At 36.5% G+C, this 26,438-nt stretch overlaps 2 protein-coding genes across 5 annotated transcripts; both read left to right on the top strand.

The window, feature by feature from the left end:
* The first annotated feature begins 464 nt into the window (after window positions 1-464).
* On the top strand, window positions 465-16,137 carry LOC117402419 (zinc finger protein 493-like). Of its 4 annotated transcripts, none has more exons than XM_059023759.1 (6): window positions 465-542; window positions 2,669-2,777; window positions 7,318-7,395; window positions 8,582-8,875; window positions 14,218-14,535; window positions 14,963-16,137. In XM_059023759.1, the coding sequence occupies exons 2-6, from the start codon at window positions 2,738-2,740 to the stop codon at window positions 15,859-15,861; spliced, it is 1,629 nt and encodes a 542-aa protein (XP_058879742.1). In that variant the 5' UTR covers window positions 465-542; window positions 2,669-2,737; the 3' UTR covers window positions 15,862-16,137. The 4 variants fall into 4 exon arrangements, with proteins under 4 accessions (XP_058879742.1, XP_058879743.1, XP_033859426.3 ...); XM_059023760.1 differs by lacking the exon at window positions 465-542 and adding an exon at window positions 570-630; XM_034003535.3 differs by lacking the exon at window positions 465-542 and adding an exon at window positions 774-880.
* A 2,990-nt stretch (window positions 16,138-19,127) lies between these two features.
* Window positions 19,128-25,390, top strand: opn8a (opsin 8, group member a). Its single transcript, XM_034003345.3, has 4 exons — window positions 19,128-19,479; window positions 21,041-21,334; window positions 22,838-23,169; window positions 23,816-25,390. Exons 1-4 carry the CDS (start codon window positions 19,407-19,409, stop codon window positions 24,104-24,106), a joined length of 990 nt encoding a protein of 329 aa, XP_033859236.3. The 5' UTR covers window positions 19,128-19,406; the 3' UTR covers window positions 24,107-25,390.
* Window positions 25,391-26,438: the final 1,048 nt, after the last annotated feature.

Below are 26,438 nucleotides of genomic sequence, written 5' to 3'. Positions count from 1 at the left end.
CATCAGTGATAACCAAGAAAAGAAACAATACGTACAGAAATGAATATAGTGACACTCAAAACAAAATAATAAAGTGTACAAATAATACTTAGTATTTAAAAATATAAAAAGAAAGTGTACTCATTACAGCCCTATGCCCGCCAACAAAATTGCAACAATGTAATACATTTACCTGCTCATAGACACCCCCCCCCCCCCCCCCCGGGGGTATAAATTGCTAGAAATACGTGTCGTATTGAAACAGAATACCAACTAGAATTCGAATGAAATATAAAAACAGGTATTAACTGATCGAAACAGCAGGTGATAACTTCATAACTTGTTGAAAGACCTATCGTATTTGAATTTAGAGTATAGAAACGAGCTCCGGTTGTGTTTGTGTCTGAAGAGCATAGTACATAGGTGCGTTCACGGAGATCATTCTGTGCAGAATCTGACCAATTTAGCCAATGGTCTTCTATGAATTGGTCAGATTCGGCACAGAATAATCTCCGTGAACGCTCCCATAATTTCAAGAGCAAAGACCAAACCAGTACTCCAAGGTGAACGCTTTTTCTCAAAACATTTCAATGCAGTTTTTTCTTATAAAGATATTTGGGGGGGAACTAATTTTGGTTGATGGAGCTAAACGTAAGTTTATAGTTTTGACTTTTTTTGTAATATAATGTTATGGCTTCGTTTTATTATCTGGTTAGTTACTTAACAGTTTTAATGCGTGAGATGTCTGTTATAAATAAAAGTCTATTCTCAAAATGCGCCGCCCCGTGCCCCAGTGTTGGGGGAACAGGAAGTAATCTTTCACGGTTAGTGGCGTGTTCCTGTAAAACTTTGTTTATGTTATTCGGTCACCGCTTAAAAGAAAGTTTGAAACAGTACTCAAGTAAGTATATGAAAAACGTTTTTATATTAATCTTTGTAGCAACAGAATGTCAGGATTTTGAAAAATCAGTGGCGGACAAAGGAGTGATATAACAAGGGTAGAAGTTAACTTTTTAAGGCAGTAGTGAGGCTTTGCTACACGCCTGGAAAGTAGGTAGCGAAATGTTATTATTCGGTAGCGGATTATTCGACTAATAAATTTATATAGAAGCAATTAAAAAATAAACACCTACCTACTGTTTTAAATAGACTGAATATACCAAACTATCACATAGGCCTGTATTTAAATCAGAAAGTATTTATTGAAACTCAACTGGAACTAATGCAATTCCTTGTAGAAATGTGTTTTGTTCTACAAGAATGCACCCATATGTAGCATTTAAGCATTTGATATGCCGTCAGTATGGTTAACCCCTATGTTTCATCGGTTCAAATTAAGTGGTACGAAGTTATTCACTGGGTGCGTTCAGGACACTTTGTTGCCGGCTAGATTGCAGACGGCGCGTAACGTCACGGTCTGTGCAGACGGAGCGGGGACAGCTTTGGTAGATGAATAACAGTTCTGAGCAGAACCAAAATGGAGGTGGTGATGAGAGAAATTCTAATCGCAGAGGAAGTGGATGCAATGAAGTTACCTTTTTGCTCCACCAGCTTCATAATTTACAGCATGATCAGAAAATGTATAGTAGAAACAGTCCCTGCTATAAAGAGATAATATAAACGTATGTTTTGTGATGTGAGACAAGTTAATGAGTATTATAACGGGCAGGATTCCCCCGCCCTCTCACAAAGGGGTTTTTAGACAGTATTGTATTTTGATTTGGGACAAAAATAGTTCAAATACTTGCACATATGGTCACATATCTCACTTCAACTACCTGTTATTAAAGCAGAGTTCTTGTCCTTAATTCAAAACAGGTTATTCCCTGTCCCTGATAGCCTTTCATCAATACCCAATGACACCTGCTGAAAATAAGAGCGGTTTTAGGTTCATTTCAACTGTTTAGCATTATTATTATTTTTTTTATATGTTTAAACCTTTAGAATAAATATCTGAATATTTGAAACGTATAATAACTATGGAAAAAGAGTCAAATCATTTTAATTTGTATTACAAATCATTCATAAGATAATTAATGACATGACTCGAAGGCGATTCACACCCCCTGACTAGGTGGCAGTAGCACATGGAGTGAGGATTGTATCTGGTTGCCTACACACTTCTTTATCAGCCATCGCTCATCTATTGTTTTGAGCCGCGGCTGCTCCAGCGCAGTACCTGTCAGGAGGTGCGCGAGCTGCGCAGAATTTGCGCTCGGGAGATGCGTGACCTGGTGACGTATAAGTGGTGGCCTGTACTATAAATTGCATGGATCTGGATTCACAGGTGTGCCAACATACGTGTGTGAGGCTATTGGGCAATAAGAGACCTGCAGTCTAAAAAGTGCAGAACAGTTGACGTTATTGTGGTCTTGTTAACTTTACTGCTGTTGGATCGTGGGGCCCTTTGCGATCCACCAAAATAGATTGCATTACTTCATCAGCATGAGCAACTCCCTAGAAGTACCTTTTGAGGGACATCCTCAAATGAAGTAGTTCAGTCTCTACATGCCCACCCAGTCCTTTTCAGAGGCTTCTGATTTTTAAAGGTTTTGGGATGTGGAGGCCTGATCGGTGTTACTAAACTGATTTCACTTAAAGCCATTACGAATCTATAGGTTGTAGCAAATTGTATGTAATTTTTGTTTGTTTCATTTAAATATTTAAAAAATATCTTGTTCTTTTTAAGGGCATATCAGTACTGATAAAGTGACCAAAGCATACTCCTAATTGGGAAGAAAGGAAGGTTGAGAGTAAAATGGACACTATGCAGTATGAAGCATCTCAGTCTGAGGGTGGTAAGTTTGGTGGATTATATGTTTTAAACTCAATGTTTAAGCCACCATTGGTTCATCTAACAAAATAAACAAACACAACTAACGCATTCTGTAACAATCAAGGAACTGTATGAGTAAACCATTTGTCACCTAAACAGTTCTTCAAATTCACTACTATGCAGAATGTTGTAATGTAATATTCTTTAGTTGCTGGAGTTTTTTCTGGTTCACTTTTGCACTTTTTATGCGAGACTCACGCTACCAGAACGAGGCCCTTTGTCTAGACCAGTGGTACTCAACACAGGCCGAGATCTAATCCAGTCCAGGTTTTTACTCCAAATGTAGTTAATCTGAAATACAAACACATTGGAAATGTGAAAAAACGGCAAGTTATCAAAAGTGCCCAGCCATTTAAAGTGGAGATATCAAAAACACAAGCCAAGTTTCAAGAAGCCATTGGGGCAACCTTGCCCAGCACAAAGCAAATAGGCACAACTGTAAAACCAATGGGGGCCAAGGTTACCCCAATTGTTTCTGCTAACTCAGCTTGTGTTTTTGATATCTCCACTTTAAATGGCTGGGCACTTTTGATAACTTGGCGTTTTTTCACATTTCCAATGTGTTTTTGTTTAAGATATCATTTCTTTTTTCACTTATAAAACACACACACTACGGGAAAAGCAAAATTGTTCAACCTATATTGAGGCAATGTATTGCTGTTTGGATAGGGTAAATGTAAATAGTAGCCTAGTCTGTTGAAAGGGTTGAGATCTGTGTAGCATAGCAGTTATGTAACTGGAGTGAAGGTATGACTAGTTAGGGTTCAAATCCTGCTTTTATATATATTGTAAACAAGCTGCTTCTACTTAGGTTCTTTGCCCCTTTAAAAGCAGACCCAGGACACAGAAATGGATTTTTCCAGCGCTAACACACTTTAATAAAAAAAAAGAATTCAAAACAAAACAAACACCTAGCTCACATGCAGAGCCTAACTTAACTTTGCACAGGTCCCTGACTAACACGCAGGACGGCTAAGCCGTTTACCTGTCAATAAACAAACACCCAGTTTTAACACACCACTTACTTTTACATTGACTGCACGAAAACAGAGCACACCTTCTGTCTCCCTCTATTCAGCAGTCTAGAGTAGACTGACTACTTCCCTCTTATACCCTGCATCTGGCTCTAATTTTAATGATTGCCAGGTGAAGGTGATAATTAAACAAAACAATTAAATTAAACAAAAGCAATTACCTTGGCAGGGAGACTTTAACTCTGTCCCTGCCAAAAAACAAAATATTTTTATATTGCAGGCCCCCCTGTCCTGCTACATCTGTTAAAAAAAAAAAATATATATATATATATATATATATAATGCATTTATAGTTATGTGTGCAAAATGATGTATGTTCAATGAGAGTGTCATTCATATCAACTACATTTTTTATATATAAAAAATGTGTTTGTTACACACATAAAATGCATGTACAATACATCCCGATTTGTATAGAAAGCTTTCATCTGATTTTGCAAACTGTCATAAGCTTGATGTGCTCATTTAATATATTGTAATGTTTTCATGTTTAGGAAGTAGTGCTCAGGGAGATGGTGTTGAATTCTCAAAATGTTTGTTTTATTTGAAACTACAGAGAATTCCTGTCGGGCCGGAATTCACGGCATTAAAATAATAACCCTAGTCTTGGCACTTTCACTGCATATTCTCTCCGGTCACAGCTCACACACTTGCTCAGTCGCATCATTCAAGTTCAGCGCTGGACTGTCCCCAGGCTCATGCACCCCCTTATTATATAACCTCTCGTCGTTTCCTGCCGGTCCGGCTCATCATCAACCAGTCACATCCATGCTCTTCAACCCCCGATAACAGCAACACACATTCTCCCCACACATTCACTCACTCCCCCTTCCCATGCTAAGTAGCAGTGTGACCTGTACCCCTTACAGTACATGCAACATATAAAAGACAGATGAGACAAACAGAACAGAAAACAAGTCCTGCAACAAAGCAATTGTCTGGGACGTTGTAGTATAATTTGAAAGTAAAAATATATGAAAGTATGACAACCTTTATGTACAAAAATCTTCACAAATACAACTGAACAAGAACTGTTGAGTATTTATTCTCATTTCATGCAGTATTAAATGGCAGTGTTTATACTATAGTGAAAAAAAAAAATAGATAAAGAAATAAAAATATGTATTGATTTATGTATTCATTTATTTCAATGTTTATTCATGTTTTACTTTTACCAATTATATAGGCTAATATATAGGCTATCCTTCAGCATAGCTAATTCTCAGAAAAATGTACGTTCCTTTTTGTCCAGTGGGGACCACAAATAGCGTTACTCTCAACAACTAGTATTGAGAGGAACCGTGCTTCCTTGCGCCAATAGGGACCAAAATGAGCGTTACACGGACAGGAAACCAACATTTTTCAGAGCTCAAGATCAGAATCTCAGAATGATGATGAAGATGAGTGATGACTTGAAAAATCTCCAAAATATAACAAAGTCCCGAGAATTCTCAGCTGGCTGACTTCATCTTTCAAAATACTGCTCAGCCTTTTCATTTCCATCCAGAGGCCTGCTAAATTGCTGTCTACTTTGCCAGACGAGATGCCTAAAATAGTTATCTTAAAAAAAAAAAAAAAAAAAAAAAAAAAATTCCAGTGCTCTTCCAGTGAATTGTATTCAAAATGTTTGTTTTATTCCAGTAAAATAGTGGCAATTTCCACAATTCATTACGTATGTAAGTCGAGTAAAACATTCCTTCTCTGAGGGCATTTAGTTTCCAGGGTTATGTTTCCATGCACACCGTGAATGGACCAATCTGTTTCGAGCTTACAAGCGATGGCCGAACTATACAATCATATACCTGAGTCAATAACTGTACAGCAGAGGGATGACATTGTATAACACTTTTTTCAAACAAACAACCTACGTGTTCTATGCAAGAATGTCTTTTTCACTCAAAGTCTACAAAATACAGTGAGTTATAAAATGTCTTATGCATTGACTTAAAAGATCGATCTGAAACCTAACATGTACATTTAATTCAGGAAACAGTATTCGCATTGCGCAATTAATGAATATGACGGATTTGTTTTTATTTTTGTCTGCTTTGTTTTGCTGATTCAGTCTTTATTAAACGAAAAATATCACTATGAGCTACAAGATGTACTGGTCAGGTATTTTACTGCATAATCAGTGGCTGTAAAACTGGTCAAGTAATATTGACATTTACACACAAAATGCAGATAAAAAGTACACACACAAACACGCACATACAAATATGCATAAACACACACTGGTTATCTGTCTGTTTAAATTGGCAGGATTTAGAGCCCTGTAAAACCCTGAAATTCGTTTTCAGTGGGGGGCTTTGCCACTTGCACCCACGCTGGGGGAGGACCTCCATACCCCCCTGCCTTCTACATGGAATTTCTAGCCTCCTACTTTAAATGAAAATGTCTCAACTAATTGTGTAGCACTGACAGCAACACAATGCGCTTGCAAACTGAAAGGTATAGTTTCAAATCCCACGCATGGCAGACCTTTTTTGATATTTATATAAAAAAAAGATTTTTGCAGTCATATGTTACATTTTAAAACAGAAATAAATCATTTACTATATAGACGTCACAATAAGTGTGTTCCCTAGTATATTTCCATGTTCACAAAACATGTTAATTGTCATTAAACTTGGATGTCCTGTAATATCCATATGTGTGGATAAAAGTGCCTGGGGTCTGAAAAAAATATGTTGGGAGAAGAAGAAGGAGAAGGACATTTTTATCTTACTTTGGTAACTTTTATATTTCCCTTACTGTATGACGGGTATTGACTTTTTTTTCCTACATTACACCTAAGTGTGTTGGGAACTACAAATTAAAAGTGAAAATGGGGCCAGAGTTGAGTACCACTGGTCTAGACCATGAAAGCCCACTTTTACCAGAGGAATTAACATCATACCATGAATAGTGTAGACTTGCTATTGCTGGTGCTTGAAGAATTCTGAAGATCATTTGAATATCTTCGTTGGACTGTCAAACACTATGTATGGCAATACTTTTTTCCAGTGTTTTAAAAGAACAGATCTTAATTTAATTGAGCTAAATCAATAGTACCGTAGTTACTTCCCTTTCTCAGGGGGCATAACCACTAAGCAATTGTGGCCAAGATCTTGAAACTGAAAACAATCCAGGGTTGGAAGTAAGACTCCCAATGCATAGCAGTGTCATCCATTCTTGCTTTTACTATGAGTTTAACGAGACACTCCTGAGCTTGTCCCCTTTACACAGTAGCAAATAATGCTTGTGGTAAAACCTGGAATGGGGTGAACTAATATGCAGTAGGACTTTTACTTCCATCGTTGTAATCTGAGGCAGAAGGGTTTGCAAAGAATGCTAAATAAATACATTTTACATATTACCAACCAATTAGGCAATGGATTGTATTGTAAATGTTTATTTTAATTTTATTATTGATGTATTTATTTTGTCCAAAGTACTAACGCAATAACATTTCCATTCCTTATTCAGGGGGTCACTGTGTCATGGTTCCAGTTATAATATGTGTTTTAAGTGATGATGAAGAGGATATAGACTCACTGGCTGAAGGTAAAGAAAATGACTAGAAGTTGCTAAAATTGGTGAGTGACATCAAAATGAGAACTGAGATGTCCAGCGAAACACGTTTATTAAATCAACTCCTATGCACATCATTGCAATTCATGAAGAACTATGTATGGGTACCAAGTATCATGGTTATCTTAATAAATTGGTGTAACCATTAACCTGTCCACCTGAAACACAGGTATTTCTTTGTTTGGGAGTTTAGAACATACAGACTAATGTACATTTTGATTAAGGATTGATCAGTGGAAGTGGAATTTCTCCTGAATTCAAGAGCATGTGGTGTTTGAAGCCCAATATGCAATCCAAAATTATTAGATAATGATGTTTCCAAAAATTAGCAGTGAGGGGAGAGATTTGAAATGGAAATGTCCCCAAAAGACTAATTTACACAGCTTTAAAGTTATGACACTAGAGAAAATAAATATCTGTTTGCTTGCACTTACTTGGTCATCAAACAGAAACAGACTTCCTAAATCAGATATATGGGGTCTATTTTATTGACCTCAACAGTAGGAGATTTAAATGCTGCTCCTCAGTGTTTTTTGTTGTTTTTCCCAGTGGTGATTTATTTGCTCACCTATAACCTTTACTACATACAAATCTGTAGAAATATTAGGGTGGCAGTATTTAGATCAGACACTGTGTTTTGAAAGCACATTGCTATCCAATATAAAGTCAGGCTAATCATTGCTTTTTTCAAGTAAAGTGTAAGGTTCTCTGCACCAATTTATTTATTTTTTTAAGTTTTTGAAGTGGCATTGAAAATGTTCCATATAAAAGAGCCTTAGTGTTAAATTGTAACAAGTGGCAGTGACTTTGTCAGGTGTCAATAATCAAAGTTGATCTCAAAAGTATTTGGTCACTGTCTTTGTAACAATTTATCACAATCTTTTCATTTTTTTCTTAGAATTACCACAATGTGATGGTTCTACCAGCAAAAGTAGTAACAGTAAACAGTTGTCTGTCCACTCTGAATATGGGGAACAGTTAGAAAACATACAAATAAACCTTGCCAAAAGGTCATTTGATGCTGAAATCCTGAGGAAAGCCTCCCAGAATAGGAAAAGGTTCTTGCATGATGCAGATATAAGACCGCTATCTGAGACATTTTGGGAGAGTAAAGGCAGCCCTTGCAAGCATGTTATAAGTGATTTTCATATTGCTTTAGATAGCCAAAGTGTAGATGAACCAATGTCTTTAGATGATGGGTCCGAAAAAGCTGTGCCTGCAGAAAATCTGAGAGAGCAATCAAAGGTGGATGTCAACCTTCACCACAGCAAAGAAGCCTCCAAACTCGCCAGCATTATAGAAAATACTTCCCGTGCTCTGGATTCCACTGTGGGACATGTGAAAGACACTAACCTGGCCCCTGAGCAGACAAGCTTGGGAAGTGATGCTGAAAATACAGAGGAGGGTGATGAAAGAGAGGAGGGACCTATTATATCTGTTAATGAAGAGAAACGTAAGTACTATCATTTCTTGCTCACAGATATTTGTTTTGTATAAAAAAACAATTTAAACCTGTGCTTCGTGGGGTGTGCATAGGGCTTGGATTTTTCCAGGTTTTATTTTTTGTTTAGTTCGGGGCTTTTTTTTTTTTTTTTTTTTAATCAGTTTTTATTATCATCTGGCAAAATCAGTTATTAAAAATGAACACCACTCAAGTGCATACAGTTTCAATCTCTCTTTCCTACTTTCACCTGAAGTGAGGTCTTGAAAGCTTGTGATTTATTATTGTTTAGTTTAGTTTGTCCAATAAAAGGTATCACATCTCCTTCTCTTTGTCTATCAGTTAATATAATAAATTGCATGTATGTGTCACTAAACATATACAAAGGTTAACTTACTGTGTTGAAGTGAGGATGTCCACATTGAGGATTCAGGCAATGTAGAACTCTGGATGCATTTTAAATCTGAAAATTGTGAGAAGTAACAGATTTCATTTTACGTCCCATACAGCCAGCCTATCTAGTATCACATTAAACGCAGTTGTTGTTTGGTTTTGTTTTTAGCCCACCCCAGTGTATGGCTATAACGTACTGTAGCTTTCTTTATATACATATTGCCATGTGTATCCATTTCCCAACCTTTTTTTTTTTAATAAACTACTGAATAAGTCATTTAGAATGTGGTTTTAAGCCTTATAGCTATTGAATAAGTGATTCACAAAGTGGCTGAAGGTAACACATAGGGAAGAATTAGGTGGAAACAGATTGGAAGCACAACCCATGATAGCAGCAATGAAGTAGGCTGCATGAGTTTCAGTTTGCCTTTATCAACTATGACTTGGTCAGCATATAGAAGACCAACAGCCCGCAGTGCAGTGTATGTTTTTGTCATTCTGAAAATAAAAAAATAACCAAGAAGGAGTAATTCAAGACATAAATAGACAACACTGCCAGGGTGATCTTATTTTCATCAGCAAAAATAATTTTCAGCATTTTCACCAACTTCTTTTGTACTGTTTTTGCTGTTCTGTGGTAGCATTTTTATTTGTAAAAAGTAATCATGGAGAGAAAGGAAGTACAGCCCAAGATGTCTGGTTTGTTTCGAACCTGTGCAAGTTTCCCGCGGCACTCAAATCTGACAAGCTGCCTGCTATGCCTTTCACACAAAGACTGAAAACTTACCAAGTTATTTTCTTGATCAGTTATCCAGCAAAATATTTTCCACACATATTTAATATTTGACTTTATTTTAAATCAATTGGGGAAAAAAACATGTAAACATTACTTAAAATAATTTAGCAGTAAGCATTTTTTTTAGCTGTTTATAAAAATCATTTTAGATTTAATTAAGTAAATATCAGAAACTTACCTCAATTCTTAAAAAACGAGAGAGACTGACGGACTGTACAGAAAACTAGTCCTATCACTTCACAGCGCAAGCACCACCTCCTCTGTTTCGTTTGGTTGTCAGCAACATCACTTTCATATTGGATGAATAATGATATACATCAGATAAAAAGAAATTGTTGCAAAGCAGAGCGTAAATGGAGAGATACAAAATTAAAAAAATAAAATACGATATTTTAAAGCACTGCCTATCAAAGTATAATGCCGCATTAATATCAGCAAGAAGTGCTTACTTCTCCAGTCTTATTGCAGAAAATAAGACCAATGCTAGAGTCCTCTTCTCAACTATTGATAGATTAGTAAACCCATCTCCTTCACCTGAATATTGCATTGTGGCCTCACCTATCAAGTGTGAAGAATTCCGTAATTATTTTGATGGAAAAATACTTACAATAAAGGATCAAATTCCACAAAATGATTTTGAGCTCTGTGTGCCACCAAAAACAATCGAAACAGAATTACATTATTTTTCTCTGATTAACTTACAGGACTTAAATAAAATAGTTATACACATTAAATCTTCTACGTGTCTTTTGGATCCTATACCAAGTCTCTTGAAGGAGGTGTTTCGTAAGCTGTCCAATTATGTCCTTGATATATTTAATAGCTCTTTGTCATCAGGAAGGAGTCCTTCTTCTTTAAAAACAGCCTTAGTGAAACCTTTACTTAAGAAAACAAATCTGGATAGTTCAGTTCTAAGTAATTTTAGACCTATTTCAAACCTTCCTTTTTTAGCAAAGGTACTTGAAAAAGTCGTTTTTAAACAAATTAATAGTTTCCTTGAAAATAATAACATCTTCGAGAAATTTCAATCAGAATTTCGCGCTAACCATAGCACTGAGACTGCACTTGTCAAAGTAGTAAATGATCTACATATAAGTATAAGATTATAAGTGTTTATCTGTACTGATCCTTTTAGATCTGAGTGCTGCTTTTGATACTGTGGATCACAAGATTTTAATTAATCATCTTAGAGAATGGGTGGGCCTTTCTGGTAGTGTCCTAAATTGGTTCATATCCTATTTAATGAATAGATAGTATTTTGTTGCCTTAGGAGAATCTACATCTGGACTAGCTAATATTACATGTGGTGTTCCGCAGGGCTCCATTCTTGGTCCCATGTTATTTTCTTTATACATGCTGCCTCTCGGGGAGGTCATTCGTAAACATGGGGTGAATATCCACAGCTATGCAGATGACACACAGATTTATATATCTGTTAAGCCAGGTGACACAACAGCTATCGGTGTCCTTTTCAAATGTCTAGCCGATATTAGAAGCTGGATGTCTCCGAATTTTTTACAGTTAAATTCCGATAAGACAGAAGTCTTACTTTTAGGCTCTAATCAACAGATGGACTCGACAAATATTGATCTAGGTATGCTAAAGTCAAATGTAAAATCTAATGTGAAAAACCTGGGGGTTATTTGATTCTGCACTTTCCTTTGAACCACATATAAAATACATTACTAGAGTGTCCTTCTATCATTTAAGAAACATTGCGAAAGTTAGATCATTCTTGTCCTGGATGATGCAAAGAAATTAGTACATTCTTTTATTTTTTCTAGGTTAGGTAACTGTAATGCTTTATTCTCTGGACTTACAAGTCATGCTATATCACGTCTACAGCTAGTGCAAAATGCTGCTGCTATAATGCTAACTAGAACAAAAAGAAGGGCTCACATTATGCCTGTGTTGGCATCATTGCATTGGCTTCCTGTGCATTACAGAATTGATTTTAAAATCCTATTACTAGTTTTTAAAGCACTGAATGGACTATCTCCACAATATCTAAATGATATGCTAATTCCTTATCAGCCTGAACGCACTCTGAGATCTGCAAATGTTGGCCTTTTATGTATTCCGAGGGTGAATGGTAAAAGGATGGGAGAGGCTGCTTTCTGTTTTAATGCCCCCACACTCTGGAACTCCTTACTCCCTTTTATCAGAGATTCACCTTCAATTGCAATCTTCAAATCTCGATTAAAAACATACCTTTTTAATATAGCTTTTCCATAACATTTTTATGTTTTATTCTGAGTTTTATTGTTACTTCTGTTTTTAATAACTCTACTCTTTTCTTACTGTTTATTATTGTATTTTTTTTTTTTCTGTATATAAAGCACTTTGAATTGTATTGTACATGAATTGCACTATATAAATAAAGGTTTATTATTATTATTATTATTATTATTATTATTATTATTATTATTATGTGATTTGCTAAAACCAGCTTGAATGACAGCATATATTAAATAGAGCAATCAAAAGCAGAAATTGTGGTGCTTATTGCAGTGACATATTTTTTCAAGTTTCTTGTTTTGGCCAACAGCTTCTGTTTATTAAAGGTACAGCGGTCTGTCACAAATTCACATCACTGGCACAGAGCCGATGGCATTCAAAGTGTTAATCATACAAAAACGTGCCCGCCACTGTGGCGTATAAGTATGTAAAATTTACCTGCCACAGACCAAATTAACCCGTGTTTGGCGGGTGGGCGGGTTTTACTTTTGATCCCTGTTCATGGTGTTATTTTGTCCATATTTAATGTTTGCTGTTTGGAGCAGTGCATATAACCTATAAGTACGGGTCTACCTATATTGCGATTTTGCGGAAATTGAGGGGTCACCGCGAAATTCATCTCTTTTAGGGGCCAATGCATACTGAACAAGTACGGAGAGGAAAAAAAAAGAAACCTTAATGAACTACTGCACAACGCAAGCGACGCAAACTACGTATCTTCCTTCTGTAGATAGACCTTTTTTATTCCTTCGCCGTCCTGTGTGCATTACACTTAAGAAAAAAAAAAAAAAAAAAAAACGTCCACAAATAACATTTACAAAAAAAAAAAAATCTCCAAAGCGGTTCACGTTCTTGTTTACTATTCAAATGACAACGAAGTTTTAATCAGCCTATTGGTCTGTACTGCTTTTCTGTGACCAGTACTGTGAACTAGGGGGTAGGACAAAGTCAGTGCTGCATTGTTTTGATTTAGGTTGCTAAAATCTAGTTTTTAGCATTGGAGGTAAAATAGTAGAAATGGACGACAAAGCAAAAAAAGCAAAGTATATTTCGATGATTATTCTTTTTATAAAAATGTAGCCGTTGCCAATTATTTTTATTATTTTCTCCCCAATTTGGAAATGGCCAATTATTTTTAGGCTCAGCTCATCGCTACCACCCCTGCGCTGACTCGGGAGGGCGAAGACGAACACACGCTGTCCTCTGAAGCGTGTGCCGTCAGCCGACCGCTTTTCTTCACACTGCGGACTCACCATGCAGCCACCTAAGAGCTACACTGTCAGAGGACAACGCAGCTCTTGGGCAGCTTACAGGCAAGCCCGCAGGCACGGCCAGACTACAGGGGTCGCTGGTGCGCGGTGAGCCGAGGACACCCTGGCCGACCTAACCCTCCCTCCCCCCGGGCATCGCCGAGCACCGCCCCCTGGAAGCTCCCGTCCTCGGTGGGCAAAGAATAGCCTGGACTCGAACTCGCGACGTCCAGACTATAGGGCACATCCTGCACTCCACATAGAGCGCCTTTACTGGATGTGCCACTCGGGAGCCATATGCTGTATTCTTGACACTTTTTTTAGTGCAAAAAAATGCATAACTCACCATTGAAGCAACTCAACTCATTTTACACGGGGTATATCCAACGCGAATGTAGAGGCCTAAAGTGCGTATCCAGCATTGCGCTGACATTGTTTATCTACCATAATAGCACTAAAAGAATCGCACTCAAGGTTTTAATGCAAACTGGCAACAGGAGACTTCAAACTGGGTTCTAATTTGATAAATCAATTCACTTCTATGTAATCGAAGCTTGGGGAAATTTAAGGACAGATGATCAATAATCGATGCATCGATTTAATTGTTGCACCACTATCTATAAGTAATAGTCAACTATCATAAGTTGATCACAAGTTGTTTTTGTTTTTTTTGACAGATTCATATATTTTGGAAGCTGGAAATAAAGGAGTGGTGGAAGGCAAACTACATAATGGGATTTCAGTTCCATTCTGTGACGAGCAAACTGCTGTTCTGGTTGAATCTGATAAATTAGCAGAAAACTGTAAACAGAAATCTCTGATTAGCTCCAGCGTTGCACCTATGACAAATGTGTTGAAGGAGAAAACCCACAAATGCAGCCTTTCATTGAAGCAGGAATCGATGACTAACCATGTCGCACTGGACCATCCACAGATAGCGACACAGCAAGGTCAAACACTTGAAAATTGTGTGTCTGAGCTTTGTTCCAAAAAAAGTAAGCACTAAGCATTTGTACTTTTGGCTTGCATGCACGTACTGTTTTTGCTTGACATCAATATTGTTACCTAGCCCCCACTTCCAACAAGTCTTTATGTATTTAGTTTTTTACCCAGAATGTAACATCTTGTTTTTAAATCCGTCCCACATTAATATTTTGGCAATAACATTCTTGGTTTTAGTATTTAATCTGCTATGATTTCTCTTGCAACTCCACATAACTCTGCATCCCTCCTTCGTCTGTATTATGTTTTACTGTTGCTGCTTTACATTGATGAATGACACTGTGATATAAAGCCAGCTTTATAAGTTTTGTCGCTGCTTCTATAACTTAGAATTAATAATTTCAGCATGCAACTTCATATATTCATTGTATACTAATGTATGTTGTGTCATTTATTTATCTGTTTTTCTTTTTTTATTAGTTTCCGTGAAGAATGTAACCCGTGCCATCAAAAGCGCCAGGAGGAAAGAATTGAAGTGGGAAAAGAGACCAGATACAAAGATAAATGACAAAGACATTCTGAATGTTCCAAAATCGAAAACTACAGAAGCATGTAGTTGTGTCATGTGCCAGTCTGTGTTTAGCAGGAAGATTAAACATCCAATACTGACACACTGTGACTCCAAGTCTTATATCTGCAAGCTATGTGACTATGCAACTAATCGAAAAAAAGCTCTGAAGATACATGTAAGGATCCACACAGATATAAAACTGTACAAGTGTGGCCAGTGTGCTTCTGCTTGTCAAACCTGTCATAAATCATGTAATGACTGTGATTACACAGAGCGCAAGGAGAGCAGCCTCCAAGCTCATACAGTACCCCATACAAGCACTGGCCTAAACAGTCTCAGCCTTCACAAGAAGCAGCGTTTAGATGTAGGTGCACGGTTCAAGTGTGATCAGTGTGAATATTTCTCTAACAATTCTTACAACCTACAGTGTCACTCCAGAATCCACACAGGTGAGAAACCATACCACTGTGAAGAGTGTGATTATTCATTTCGTACCTTGAGCCAACTAAATCGCCATAAGCTTGTGCATTTAACCAGTAAAGTTGAAGAACAATTTAAATGTAAACAGTGTAAAGCTTTGTTTCCTAGTATGCGGCATCTTGGTCGCCACGCAAGGAGTCATTTGGAGCTCAAGCAAATATTCAGCTGTGATCAGTGTGACTATTCCACGTCCAGTTCTTACAATCTCAAGGTGCACATTAGAACTCACACTGGAGAGAAACCATACAGGTGTTCTGAGTGTAAAACTACATTTCGAACCCCAAGCCACCTTAATCGCCACAAGCAAATCCATCTGAAACATAATTAGCATAACATGCAAATACGCCTTGATGCTTTGTGTTGTTGCTCCAGTATTGAGTTTTGATTATTTCCCCTGCTGTTGTCTCTAATGAGCTTTTGTTAAATTCACTGCTCGTCATGGACAGCTATCTTTTATAGTGAAACACTTATTTTGGCCATGCTAAGAGTAAGTGATAGAAGATGTTCTGTGACACCTATTGTGTTGCACCTTTTGTTTTACCTGTTATTAAATACAGTATTCTGTTAACCACTAGATTTCAAATAAAGTTCCAGCTTTTCTACATATTGTTGCTGACTATTTTTTTTAAAACAATATAGCATGTAAACAAGTAGAAAACCTTAATATCAAAAATAAAAAAGGCCAGTGTTGAAAACGTTTTTTCTCTAGATACTATCTACATTAATCAAAATCAGGCACAAACCCGTAAGTACTTCCGTTTCCATAAGTTGCACAGCAATATAAAGAAACGTGCCTATTTTGTGTGAGTAATTACACTCTAGTATTTATCTTCATTTGTCATATATAACAGCAGATTAAAGGCAACAACAGGAGATGAGTAAACTTGAGAGCTCAATTTACCAAGTACCTTGTTGATAAAGGATGTTTCACCCACATCTAGCCACTATTTATTCAGAAATGTAATATATAAAATAATGACAGTGTATCTGATAGGCTTATGTCAAACATACAAGGTAATTTTGCTGTAAGCTATTTTCAAACAAGAAGCTACTAACAACCAAAGGAGCAAGATGGGCCGAATGGCCTCTTGTTTGTAAACTTTCTTATGTGTCAATCCTAGATTGGTGTGTAGACCCAAGGTTTTATTACAAAAAGTGACCTGAATAAATCTGAGGCTGTCAAATTATTATTAAAAAATAAATAAACTGCAGCAGAAAGGTGAGCATAAAAAAATGCATTTATCAAAATGGGCTTTATTTCTTATTACTGGTATCTATTATATCTATTATACCTATATCACTGTTCTAAAATCCAAGCAATATCACTGGCTACTATGTCACAAAGTTTTTATAGCAAAAAGTTGGAAAATAGGCTTATTCAGGCTTACTGTAGTGACAGGTTGGAATTCAGCCCATGGTTAGAAATTAAATTAGTCTTAAGGTCTTAACCGAACCCCACGGGACACAGAGACAGACCAGGACTGAATGTCGGGGCCAAAAAAAAAAGGTAATAGAAAACTCATGTTTGAAGGTGCCACAGCCCTTTTTTTCTTTTCATTCCAGTGCTGTAGTGTGGCATTAGTTCTACAGAACTACATTTGAAATCCTCTGATCTCACATATTATTTATCAGGACTGCCCAGTCCCTGACCACATTCCGGCGCCTCCTTAAGACTCACCTCTTCAAAGAGCACCTGTAGAACTCCTCTGTTTGTATCCTGGGACACTATCACCCTTCATGTAAATGTGCTTTATTTTGCTCTTATCTGCCCCTATTTTACTGCATTTAATCCTGTACTTCAGAATACTGTAATCTGCCAAGTGCTTAACCTGTAGTACTTTGTATTTAATCATATCCTGATGTAACTATCACTATTTAATCATACCCTGATGTAACTATCACTATTATCTGCTGTATTATTGAATTGTGGTTTGTCACACTTATACTTTGCTTGAACAAAAGTTATTGTATTTCTTGCTCTTATTGTATTACTTGTATTGTAACACTTGAAATGTATTTGCTTACGATTGTAAGTCGCCCTGGATAAGGGCGTCTGCTAAGAAATAAATAATAATAATAATAATAAATTTAAGGATTCAGCACTATATTGCCAACTTTCCCATCTTGGCTAATGAAATGGACATTCTTAATATCACTGCAGCCTATGGATGGTGAATATTTGCCTCCCTTCCCTCCACCCAGTTGGTCAGAAGTTTTCAGTGGTTATGGCGTTGGCAGTATCCTGTGTGATACATATTTCTGTTGAAAGCCAATCCCAAGGTACCATGCTGCAGACTGCTTTGATGCATAATGGGTTTTTTTCACGTGGCAGGGAAAGAAAATCAAACATAGTCACTAAGGGTTTGAAACTTTTCCCTTGTGGAATAAAAACTGAAGTGAGCAGACCCTTCTTTAGCTCATTTTTGAAGAATTGAAAAATGTTAATCCAATGAAAAACACGTTTAAAGTTGTATACGAAATACAATCGGAAATAAACATTTTACAAAATGAAATGATTTTACCCTTGCTAACTCTTGAGATCTATGTCATTTTGTATACGCCTACCAACAGAAAAATACATTTTTTTTTAGAAATCTTAGTTTGAATCTTTACTTTTTTGATGGATTTTTTAAAATATATTTCAAAACAGTATTCAACTAGGAGTGGTCTGCAGTTTCAAGTGGTGTTATCTTTCCTAGATGTGTGTACAGCTCTAGTTTTGACAGTTAGATATGGGGCTTGTGTTTCTGAAAGGTCCTTCCAAAGCCCTGCAGCTTCCTTTCTCCTGTACTACCTCCCTTATGAGAGGATCAATGGGTCACATCACCATGGCTGACTGCTTTAATAAGGGCAACTTTTGTTACACTGAAAGGCAAATTCAAAGACCACATCAATCTTGAAAATCCATTAATTCTCCCAACAGATATGCTGTCTGTACACTTGAATAATATATGCAGAATTATTATATTTCAGAAATGAGGAATTTACTTATTAAAGCTGTTTAAAAAAAGAAAAAATCTAAATATGCTGTTTTCTTCAGATAGTTATTTGATTTTCTTCCTGTGGAGTCCTGTATGGATTTGGAAGCTGTTCCAAGTACTTCTCAGCATTAAGCTCTCCCTAGATACCTAATATATATGTTGGGGAAATCTGTAAAAAGACGTTATTCAACTGAGTGCTGAAGCTACAGCTGCTTTGATTAATTGATTTAGGAAAAAACAGCTGTAACATATTATACTAAACAAGTAAAAGGGATGGTTCCTCAGTCATTCTATGATTTTTTTTATAAAGGGGGATTAAATACTGGTAAACAGTACAGGGCAGCTTGGATTAAGGGGGTTATTATTATTATTATTATTATTACATCAAGCAATTTAAAGTTAATATGAAGAAATGGCACTGCTTTACTAACTTGTTCACATTCTGTTGTTATTTAGGTCAGCTAAAATTCAGTGTAATTTACTAAAAATCCAGAAAGAGGTAAAAGCTGTTATGTAATACAGTTCTCCTTGGTACTGAGCATTATTAAAGATCCCCTGACATTCAATCTATTGTGTGTATGCTCAAATAAAGCTCCCAACATCTCATTTAAGCTGCAGTGTGAATCAGGAGAAAGCTTTAGGTGGTTCAATTAAAAGGTGGATCATTGAACATGCTGAATGAATGAGGCAAACTCATTTTTGTTCTGTGTCTACAGTTTGGAATCAGTGTCTTTTTAGGCAAAGAGCTTTGGATTTTTTTTTTCCTAGTGCATATGCAATGTTTTTAGATTTCCCGATTTGAAAGGAATAGGTTAATAGGCATTACACTGATCTTTGAAATTACATCAAATTGTTTTAAAAATTGGTGGACACAAGCAGTCTATCTTCAGAAATGGACGTGAAGTATGTATCAAAACTGTCCTCTGCTGTGGACTATGGGGCTGGAATTTTTCTTTTGGTAATAGGTAAGTGAATATTTTAAGAAAAGTGTATTTGGTTCAAATGTTTTTAAAATATATATAGTCTTTAGTAATGACATTTGAGAAGCTGGTATGTGCTGTAAGGATGGCATTTTCTAACTTTAACTTTAATAAGGCTTCATAGCTAAAACAATTTTTTTGCTTAGTGTTAGGTGATTTCTAGTGGTAAGATGCAACACAGGATTATTCGACAGGGTATCATTAAAATAGACACTATGCTTCAACACAGAAAATGAATTTTTCATGTGAAAAAAATAAATAATCAGATTATACCTGCCTTGGATATAAAGCATGATCGTGGGAAGTATTGGGGGGTTCTAACTTGCTGTAAGAAAATCAGTCCAGGATACTGCAATATAACCTGGGGAAACAAATACTTTTTATATTTCAGCCTAAATTGTAACGTGATATTAGTCATAATAGAGAAAGCAATATTTCTGCATATTATGCTTTTACATCTCCCAGCGTCTGCCATTATCACTCCCATTGTCAGTCCCAAAAAAGCTGGCGTTGCTTATAAACAAGTTCTTTGCTAAAACCCTTGCTAGATTGTCATGCCCTGTAAAATTAGAAAAGTGCTTCCTAGCACATACAGTATATAGTATTTCAACTATGGGAAGAACAAATAAAATGTAATCACTCAGAACATAATTCAACTTAGTTAAGTCTAGTTGCATAACAGTTATATTTATTATGTCACTGTCACACCATTTGTAGCAATAAAGCACCTCATCAATACTTTAATTACATTATGCTTCATCATTAAGTTCCTTTTTACCCAGATCTAGTCCTTTGCAGCTGCACATTATTACATTATTGGTTTTTACAAGCAGGTTGTGAAACACCAAAACATACCAAAATTACTTTAAAACAAAAAATAAATAAATAAACATTTACCTCAGGCAAGATGTGATTGTGTACACAGCACTCTCTGCACAGCCTTGCTCTACAAATTACCAATAAAAGCAATAAACAACACATCTACAAAAAATATAATAACAAAAAGTATATAAAACAAAATTAAAGAACACACACACACTGGGAGTAGGCGGTGCCACAGGTTTACCTATTTGAGGAGGTAGGAATACAACTTTCTTTCTTTCTTTCTTTCTTTCTTTCTTTCTTTCTTTCTTTCTCTTAGGAGTCAATTACAGCAACACATCTAGTTTACTGTATATAACCCCTCAAATTGTTAACCATTAATCAATTACTGCTTAATTAGCTGTAATAGCAAAAGGATTCCCCTGGATCCTGCAGTCTTACCTGCTACATTCTCTAATTATGGAAAGCATTTGTTTTGTTTTTTTCAAATACAACACAGTATATTTGGAAAATTGAAACTGTTGCTTTCGTTTTGGTGCAGACAAGGTCTAGTACAGTGTAATGTCTGGGACTCAATCTAGTGAATAAGCAAAATAAAATTTGAACTGTGTTTTTTTATCAAAATACTATAAGTAAGTAAAGGAACTATCTAAATACCATAGATTTATAAACTGCTGAGATATGGGTGCTGTAATATACAATATGTATTTGGTTTGTGTTTTAGCTGCTTTTACCATTTTGGGGAATTCAGCAGTCCTCATCACAGCTGCAAGGCGGTTATCGAAACTGAAGCCCCCTGAGTTCCTGACTCTGAATCTGGCCGTGACTGATATTGGAATGGCACTCAGCATGTATCCACTGTCAATAGCCTCTGCCTTCAATCATGCCTGGGTTGGGGGTGATTCCTCCTGTATATATTATGGCACAATGGGCTTTTTGTTCAGTGTGGCGAGCATCGTGACTTTAACAGTGATGGCCGTGGTGCGTTGTTTTCTGACAAGAACCTCAAGATGCACAGGTATGTACACAATACAGTTTAAGATACTTCACCCAGTCACGTCTGTAAATAAAAGAATAGACAGCTATACAGCAGGTTGCCAGGACCTTCTGTTACATTGTAACACGTGGACAGGCAGGTGGACGCTCTCCTATAAATCCCCAGAATCCTACGCTCTCAGTGGATTGTGGTAAACCATTTGATAAGCAGTTTTATTTAATTCTGTATTTCTAATATTTAGGCTTTTTTATTTATTTAAGAGCCTCCTGGTGGTCTGCACATCATGTTTAGATTGGGCAGCTTTGCTCTAGTAAATGCAGAACTCTGAAGGTCAAATTATACTATTGTCATCCGGCATAATAAACACATAACAAGCTACAATTATCAAGACATATAACATTTATATTGAAACAGAAGGTTTGCAATGTCACAAAATAATTCGTTAAGTCTACCCATTTCATTTACTTGCCAGTTTGTTTGTCTACAATGATTTGACAGGCCAGGAAAAGCCCCTTGTTCTTGTTACATTTTATGTACTTTTTATACAGGACCCAAAAGATAAATCATCAGAGCCTGTCACGAGACAATCCCGAAAATCCAGAATTGTACTAATTTGACATTACAAATCTGCAATGTGTTTCAGCTTTTACTTCTGTTGAATTCAGCAGTCCTAGCATGAGCATTAGTGGTGTAATTTACTATACACCTTGTTGAAAGGATGTGCTACTAAATCATCGGGTCCCAACAATCAAAATCCATACTGCATCTGGTTACTTTTTAAGGTGCACAGGACTGAGCCCACTGAACTCTTAAAAATAAACTGTTCTCAAATGGATACCTGGCTTTATCTCAATCAGTATGGTGACATGGCACACGAAAAGGCTTCAATATGGGATTTTACCGCAACCACAATTTACCCCAATGTTGTATCGTAATGCATATTTATAAATATCTTAGCCCTTACGTCTTGTATCTGTCCTTTTCTTCAGCTGTGGAGGCTTTTAAGTAACAGGCACATGGTCTTATACTGTACAAGAAATAAAATAGCTCAGTAAACAGCATACCCAGGAATGCGCCTATTTGTGTAATTTTAGACTGGAGTAGACACCAGCTTCTACTGAACAAAATTCCTCTTTCAGGAACTCATGAAGGAGTCTTACATTATTACTTTACTTCAACAACTGAATCAATAATGTGTTAAATGGAAATTTTACTTTTTTTTTCTTAGCTTCAACCTATTTAAATTAAAACGTTTTGTAGGTAATTTGGTGTAATTGCAATATAGTCATTAAGCACCAGCTGTACCTAAAATTAACAGTCACTCACTGTGTCTGCTATTGTTCAACAAGGACTGACCTTTAATTTCAAAGCAATTGCCTACAGTTATGGTCCCTTTAATAACCCTGTAATATGCTACAAGAAATAATTGTTGTTGTCGGCAATGATTGTGCAAGGTAGAGTGCCTGTTAAGTTGTATAAATCCAATGACTAATTGGTTGAATTTTATTTTATGCTTGCTCTTAGGCAACAAGTTTGACAAGCGGACCGTTTTCATCTTTATTTTCTGTATCTGGCTCTATGCAACAATTTGGGCTTTGCTTCCATTGATGGGCTGGGGTCACTATGGTCCGGAACCATTTGGCCTTTCATGTTCAGTAGACTGGGCTGGGTATCACAATTCTCTCAATGGATCATCGTTTATCGTGTGCATGTTTGTCCTGTGCACATTATTGCCTTGCTTGGCCATCACAGTGTCCTACTCTGGAATAGTCTGGAAACTTCACAAAGCTTATCGAGCAATTCAAAACAGTGAAACTATCAATCATTCCCGCAATATGGAAAATAAGTATACACTGGTAAGTGTTTTTTTTCTTTTTTTTCCCTCTAACCCCTTCATTTTTTAAGTTGACTTAAACATCTTTAAAATGTCCTACACATAATTGTTATTTGATGTGTACTGTGTGTCAGATGGAGAAATAGTGATGGAGAAGTATTATAACAAATATTTTACAAATTAATTAAAGGTTAATGGAACATCTATTGACACAATATAGCCTCATCTTTTGTCATTTTGAGTAAAAAAAAACAAAAAAACATTTGGGTTTCCTTTACTGTATTACTTTATGACAATGGCAATGCCATGAGAACAAAGATTGGTCTCAGGAAACAAATGGCAGCCTTAAACAGGATATTTTAAAGATAAACAATAGAGGATGCAATATAAATAATGACACACTATGAAACCTGCTGTAATAGTCACCTCTTCCTCCTGTATTTGTATGACATTTATTCATGTTACCGTTAAACAGGGGTCAATAAATAACACCTGGAAGGGGAAAACTCCATCAGGATTAACGCATTGTAAGGATGGCAGTATTTCAATCTGCTACTGTTTGGATCACAAAATTAGACCCCAACGTGTTCTTGAGTGGAGGCTTCACTTTGCTAAAATAATTTAGTATCTAATTTAACTTATTCTCATGTCTTTCTTTTGTTTTTTAGATGGCTGTGCTCATCAGTGGTGGCTTCATTGTTTGGTGGACACCTTACGTAGCAGTGAGCTTTTGGACAATTTTCAATTCTAGTAACCAGATAACTCCAACAGTAAGCCTGCTGCCCTGCTTGTTTGCAAAGTCCTCTACAGCATACAACCCATTCATTTACTGCATTTTCAGCAAATCCTTCAGGAGAGAAATTAAAACGCTGAGGTGCAGCTGCGGTCTCCATTTCATTTTCTCCAACACCAATAGTTCAGTCGTGAACCATTTGTCAGCACAAGAAGGAATAAAGTAATTGACAGGCTACAAAGCGGCGTGCTCACAAGCTCCTTTTAAATTCGAATCATGCATCTTGTTTCCACAAAGTTTTCAGAAAAGTATATTTTATTAACTGCTGAATATTTGTTTTCTATAAACATAGCTTTTTTGTGTTTGCATGACTTTGGATTGTTCATTGAAAACAATTCTGAAACGACAATATTATTTTTAACTCTGCAAAAATATCTAATAACCCACCAATTAGTTGACTGCCTGCTCTTTCACAATTTCTTCACAAAGATGATTGGTATATTGTTGCCTTTTAGTAAAAACAACAACAAATAAAACCCCCAAAATAACAGTTAAGAACATAAGAACATAAGAAAGTTTACAAACGAGAGGAGGCCATTCAGCCCATCTTGCTCGTTTGGTTGTTAGTAGCTTATTGATCCCAGAATCTCATCAAGCAGCTTCTTGAAGGATCCCAGGGTGTCAGCTTCAACAACATTACTGGGGAGTTGGTTCCAGAACCTCACAATTCTCTGTGTAAAAAAGTGCCTCCTATTTTCTGTTCTGAATGCCCCTTTATCTAATCTCCATTTATGACCCCTGGTGCTTTTTTCTTTTTTCAAGTCAAAGAAGTCCCCCGGTTTGACATTGTCTATACCTTTTAGGATTTTGAATGTTTGAATCAGATCGCCGCGTAGTCTTCTTTGTTCAAGACTGAATAGATTCAATTCTTTTAGCCTGTCTGCATACGACATGCCTTTTAAACCCGGGATAATTCTGGTCGCTCTTCTTTGCACTCTTTCTAGAGCAGCAATATCCTTTTTGTAACGAGGTGACCAGAACTGAACACAATATTATAGGTGAGGTCTTACTAATGCATTGTAGAGTTTTAACATTACTTCCCTTGATTTAAATTCAACACTTCTCACAATATATCCAAGCATCTTGTTAGCCTTTTTTATAGCTTCCCCACATTGTCTAGATGAAGACATTTCTGAGTCAACATAAACTCCTAGGTCTTTTTCATAGTTCCCTTCTTCAATTTCACTATCTCCCATATGATATTTATAATGCACATTTTTATTGCCCGCATGCAATACTTTACACTTTTCTCTATTAAATTTCATTTTCCATGTGTCTGCCCAATTTTGAATGCTGTCTAGATCATTTTGAATGACCTTTGCTGCTTCAACAGTGTTTGCCACTCCTCCCATTTTTGTGTCGTCTGCAAATTTAACGAGTTTGCTTACTATATCAGAGTCTAAATCATTAATGTAGATTAGGAATAGCAGAGGACCTAATACTGATCCCTGTGGTACACCACTGGTTACCTCGCTCCATTTCGAGGTTTCTCCTCTAATCAGTACTTTCTGTTTTCTACCTGTTAACCACTCCCTAATCCATGTGCATGCATTTCCTTGAATCCCTACTGCGTTCAGTTTCAGAATTAATCTTTTATGCGGGACTTTGTAAAAGCTTTCTGGAAATCTAAATAAACCATGTCGTATGCTTTGCAGTTATCCATTTCCAATGTTGCATCCTCAAAAAAGTCAAGTAGGTTAGTTAGACATGATCTCCCTTTCCTAAAACCATGCTGGCTGTCTCCCAGGATATTGTTACCATATAGGTAATTTTCCATTTTGGATCTTATTATAGTTTCCATAAGTTTACATATAATAGAAGTCAGGCTTATTGGTCTGTAGTTACCTGGTTCGGTTTTGTCTCCCTTTTTGTGGATCGGTATTACGTTTGCTATTTTCCAGTCTGTCGGTACAACCCCTGTGTCAAGAGACTGTTGCATGATCTTGGTTAGCGGTTTGTAAATAACTTCTTTCATTTCTTTGAGTACTATTGGGAGGATCTCATCTGGCCCAGGGGATTTGTTTATTTTAAGAGCTCCTAGTCCCTTTAACACTTCTGCCTCTGTTATGCTAAAGTTATTTAAAATTGGATAGGAACAGGTCGACATGTGGGGCATGTTGTCCATGTCCTCCTTTGTAAAAACCTGTGAAAAGTAATCATTTAATATATTTGCTATTTTTTTTTCTTCATCTATGATTTTGCCATTTGTGTCTCTTAGACATTTAACCTCCTCTTTGAATGTTCTCTTGCTGTTATAATATTGGAAAAACATTTTGGAATTGGTTTTAGCCCCCTTAGCAATATTGATTTCTATCTCTCTCTTGGCCTTTCTAACTTCCTTTTTGACTTGTGTTTGCAGTTCCAAGTACTCTTTCTGTGTGCTTTGTTTTTGGTCCCTTTTAAACGCTCTGTAAAGTGCCTTTTTTTGCTGAATATTTTTTTTAATTAAACCATTTGGGCCATTTTGTTTTAGATTTAGATTTGTCTACTTTTGGGAT

This window comes from Acipenser ruthenus, chromosome 5, assembly GCF_902713425.1.
Source record: "Acipenser ruthenus chromosome 5, fAciRut3.2 maternal haplotype, whole genome shotgun sequence".
Lineage (NCBI taxonomy): Eukaryota > Metazoa > Chordata > Actinopteri > Acipenseriformes > Acipenseridae > Acipenser > Acipenser ruthenus.
The sequence above is the reverse complement of the archived record's forward strand: the minus strand, read 5'-3'. Positions and strand labels throughout refer to the sequence as shown.